This window comes from Calliphora vicina, chromosome 4, assembly GCF_958450345.1.
Source record: "Calliphora vicina chromosome 4, idCalVici1.1, whole genome shotgun sequence".
NCBI classification, from domain to species: Eukaryota; Metazoa; Arthropoda; class Insecta; order Diptera; family Calliphoridae; genus Calliphora; species Calliphora vicina.
In genome coordinates this window covers 90298397-90303614 of record NC_088783.1, presented here as the reverse complement: position 1 = coordinate 90303614, position 5218 = coordinate 90298397, and the positions used below count along the sequence as shown (strand labels likewise).

General features: G+C 32.2%; 1 protein-coding gene across 1 annotated transcript; it reads left to right on the top strand.

The window, feature by feature from the left end:
- Nucleotides 1-1518: 1518 nt before the first annotated feature.
- On the top strand, nt 1519-4990 carry brk (brinker). The gene has a single exon (XM_065507690.1). It carries the CDS (start codon nt 2157-2159, stop codon nt 4422-4424), a length of 2268 nt encoding a protein of 755 aa, XP_065363762.1. The 5' UTR covers nt 1519-2156; the 3' UTR covers nt 4425-4990.
- The last annotated feature ends 228 nt before the right edge of the window (nt 4991-5218 follow it).

Below are 5218 nucleotides of genomic sequence, written 5' to 3'. Positions count from 1 at the left end.
CAAAATGTTTGCCTGTATCAACCAGATCAGTTGCGAGTAACGCAGGGTTAATATTTTATTACATTACAAACAAAGATGTTCGCATACATTTGCCAACAGTAATCAACGCTTTGCGTGTGCCTCGAACTAAAATATTGAGTAAATAATTCCGTAATTTTCGCATATGAGCAACTAAAGAATCTAAATAATGAATGGAACTCCTAACATGAGTCACTCAATTTTTTCATTTAAGTACTCGTGCATTTTTCTTTAACTAATGACAAATTTTTAGTTCATCTTAACCTATTTCTGTTTGTTATTTAAAATTTGACTGGTCATTACTTTTAAACACAACCAGCTTTGAAAATGGGCAAAATGTAAGATAACCTCCAAAAAATATGATAATTTCTTAAATTAGTTTGCTATTTCCTGAAATAACACGGCAGGTCTGGCGTAATAATGGTCTATCGAATTTGTAATAACTTTAACATTTTTTAACCAAATTTTGTCATTTATATCTCATTACAACGATAATTATGTACACATTTCGATTATTTTGCATTCAATTCCAAAAGTATTTATTTAGTAGCAAAATGTTTACACAAATTTAAAAATTTAAATTTTTTCCGAATTTTGGCGGGTCATTTTGACCCAAAGGAAATACAGGGTTAATTTCCAAAAATTTTTTTAATGTAATATTCATTAATATAAATAAATCTACATATTTCTAGCAAATAATGCAGAAAGTTAACGAGTTTCACCTATTTTGCAATCGTTGAAATCGTTGTCCGATTTGGCTAAAATTTTCAGCACTTAACTTTTAAGCCTAATCTCTTAAAAATGTTGGTATACACATAAAATTCAACAAAAATAGTTTTCATATAGACATAAATCACGACCTAATTTCATGGCGATCGGTCCATAATTAGTCATAGCTAGGCCCTCTTCCGAAAATAATTTACTGACATTTTAAAAGTAAAATATTTTAGCTCATTTACTTAGTGTAGGGTATTAGATGGTCGGGCTTGACTGACCACACCTTCTTACTTGTTTTCTTTTTATTAAGAATTTTTCAATTAATTTGCCGAAATGAGAAACGACTGTTGCTCCTATTAATATTAAAATGCTTATCAGCATTTATAATATGCTGACTGTCAGTCAGACAGACAGACAGTCAGTGCTTGTATAAGTACACAGACACACACTCATTAGCATGTTCCCTTATTATGTATGTATGGATGTTTTTCTGTTTGTACTCAGGCACGATATTTGTGTAGAGAGATACGAGAATTTCAATCAATGAGAAATTGTACTTGTTCTACCTACATGCACACATATGTATGTATGTATGTATGTAGAGTCTACATATAGAGAATCTATCAGAAAGCAACAGTTGATTTATAATATTGTTGTATTCGTGTGTATCTGTGTGTACGCTGTGTGTGTAATAATCGTGAATTGTAGCACACTAATACAATGAAAGTAGCTAGAGCCAGAATGTCTACCAGTGTCTGGTGAAATAAACATTGAAATGTATTTCTTCATCGTTGCTTAGTTAGTTGGAAAAGAAAAAACGAAGTGATCGAACGTGTTCTTGTTATTTTGCCGCTGTTTGTTTCGTTTCACACCTCCAATCCCGCACCTATTGAAGACGTTCACACTTTTTGAAAAGAAAAACAAAAAAAAAAACAATTAGAATCAGTGAAAGAACACAAAACATTTTATACTCGCGCTCATTCACACTATGAGACACAGCGTCGACAGCCAACAACTACGATGTTGTTTCGGTAGCAGATAAAAAAAATACAGCAACAACAGCAAAACAACTAGAACGAGTCTTCGAAATAGAACGCATTACACTTGTGATTTGGATTTTAAGGTGTTCAGTCACATATACAAAAATAACCGTCGGAATGCATTAAAAATATATACTACATACGAGTACATAGTGAAGAATGAAAAAGCATTAAAAAGCTATATATAACAATTTTTAATAGATATTTTATTTTAATAAAATAAAAAAAAAAAACATTTTAAGCAAAAAAAAAAGTTAAAAAAATTATTTATTGTAATCGGAAGTGCCTTCATTTAAATACATACACACACTGATACAAATATAATCTAAAAAAATATATAATATAATATAATATAATTATACTTAACTTAACATTAAAAAAATGGAAAATGATCATCAAACAGCTAAGAAAAGTGAGAATTTTCATAAAAATAAAAGTGGATCATCTGCAAAACATACTTTAAATGGTGAAAACAAAGAAGAGATTATTAATATGGAATCCACAAATAATAGAAATACGCATCATGCTTCACAGGTTTCATTGTCAAGCAGTAAAGGAGTTATTACAAATTCAAACAGTCCAAAAATGGGATCTAGACGTATATTTACACCACAATTCAAATTGCAGGTTCTGGAATCTTATAGAACCGATAATGATTGTAAAGGGAATCAACGAGCTACAGCCAGAAAATATAATATTCATCGACGTCAAATTCAAAAATGGCTACAATGTGAGTCTAGTCTCCGTTCCTCGGTAGCGAATATAAATCATTCTTCAGTAAAACACCAATTTCATAACGTCAGTGTGCAACAACAACAACAAACGAAACATGTTGCAATTACCACCCACTCTTCAGTTAGCAGTTCATCATATGCATCCAGTCAACTACATTCTTCACATTTATGTCTAGATTCAACTAGAGGTTCTGCATCGCTTAATTCTATGAAAGTGCCATCGTTATCTTCTTGTGTAACTACACCAACTAATCAGGGATCCCATGATATTTTTGAAGCTTCAAATTTGGCTGCAGTGGTGGCTGCTGCTGCTGCTTCAGGCACTATCCCAATTACAAGCTCATCGGGCACATCGCCAGCATCAACGCCAGTTGTGTCGCCATTGCGACCTTCGGTGACTATTATTTCAAATAGAAATACAAATTCGGCAATATCACCTTTACTTCATCATCCCCATCACTATGGAATCCCACCATACAGCAATATGTCTTCTACTGTGCCAATATTAGCCCATCATCTATCAAATCCCCAACAACATATGCACCAACAAACTCTTCCAACACATCAGACATCATACCAATACCACAACATGACATATTCGCCAACAATATCATCGCATCATCATCAAACGGAGAAACAGCAGTCATCTTCATATTTTACGCCCATAAGTCTACCTACCATTAACGTCTTATCAGCAGCTGCCTCTACTGCCAGCAGTTATTCAGGAAGAGATACTGAACTTACAAATAAATTGGATTTGATTCCAATGGGGAGTAAAACATACCCTAAACATGAACTTGTATCTGATAAGTCGCCTTTTTTGTGTAATAACAATCAGGGCTATGCTAATTATGAATGCCCTGAGTCTGCTGGCATTATAAACTCCTCAAATATTAATTTTGCAAGCACTATCAATCAGTTGGAGGAAAATTCATCATCCTATTCCACGGCGTATCCATTTGGGCCAATGGACTTATCACTTCGTCATCGTCGAGATGTAAAGTCTGAATTTGTTGCGAATATAAAATCCAGTTTTCACAACACAGAAGAAACTCCTGTACGAAAAGAATGGAACGATAAGGCGGGTGTCGTTGATTTGACATATCGTAAACGAAGGGTTCTTAATATGCCTCATTCAAGTGAAGATTACAAAAATGAATTCTCCGAAAAGCATCTGAAATTGTCCAACCCCGACATATCACTAAATAAATCACTTACTTATAGTCCGATTGAAGATTGTGCTAATCATATCACGACAAATTCATCTAACGCCCATGATGACGACGATGTTGAAATTGAAGTAGGAATGGAAGAAAAATTTCCAACATCATCCAAGCCAGTTAAGCTTTTCAAACCATATTTGCTAGACGAGTGTGAAAACAAAGACAGCTACATCAGTAGTAATATAAATAAATTTAGTAAAACTGAACATAGACAAAAATTAGAACAAATTACAACATGTTGCTTTTCGAATGGTATTTCAACAACAACTAACAATTCTAATGATCCTCTCACACGTGACAATACTTTTCCAGATGTTGTAAAGGAAAACATTAATGCTTGCGTTAACGGTTCTAATTTTCTTGTAGATTCTAGATGTGAAAGTCCTAGAAGTGCCTGCAGTCCAGCAGCAATTGTCCCTACAATGTCGCCAACGAACTTTCAGTGCCCCAAAGGATCACCAGCCTCATCAGGTTATGAAAGCTCTACATCAACATATAGTGACTCATCTTCATCCTCCAGAAATGACACATTCACGTACGGGCAAACATACTGCGTTAACCTACAAATGCAAACCATCTACAATGAAAACATACATGTCATTCATCATCCATCAAAAAACGTACAAAAATGGTTGGAAAAAGATGATTCCAAACCGCTGACATCTAATTCGTCTATAGCTTTATTGGTATAAGTTTATTCTATAAATAATATTTACATATATGTAGATAATAAGGTCAATTAAATCTTGAGTTATTACATGTTGCCTCGTATGTCTAATCAAAAACACCACTCTTAATACGCAACTGACGTACATATATATATATAAATAGATACATATATATTTGAAACATATCGTTTTTTATTTGAATAAAAACGTACATAAGTAATATAATAAACATAACTACATCATGAAATTTACTTGTAAGATGTTAATAAATATGAGTCAATTAATAGACATTTTCGGTATATTAAGTAACAATTTTTTCTTAAAAAGAAATTTTGTAATATTTGTTTACGTATTTAAAAGAAAGCTTTAATTAATACAGTTTTGGAATAATTTGGCGATTAATTGTGATATAAATTGAACTGTTTAAATTAAAATAACACATGATTATTAAATTTTAAGTGTCTTAAGTATACGTAGTATTCATTTTAAAATATGTTTATTGTATTTTTTTATATGATATGCATATGTATATCGTTCGCATACATGAGAAAAAATTGTATTTGGAATAAATAATTTTATTTAATAATAAATTGTGGACAGTATTTTATTTCACCAGAATTCGTATGTGTGATTATTTTGAGTAATTTTTTTGTTTGAGATTTTTTTCTAGTTTCCGCTCTATGTGTATTTCTCTATGATGCTGATACTTATACATTGCTATTTAAACTCAATATTTTAACTCGAAGTCATGTCATTGGAGGCACCTACTTACCAAGTCATTGCTTTATAATAAATTTTGAGGAATTGAAAAGGCATTT

Bases quoted from the DNA above. Each gene is read 5' to 3' on its own strand.
- brk (XM_065507690.1), top strand. From the start codon at position 2,157: ATGGAAAATGATCATCAAACAGCTAAGAAAAGTGAGAATTTTCATAAA.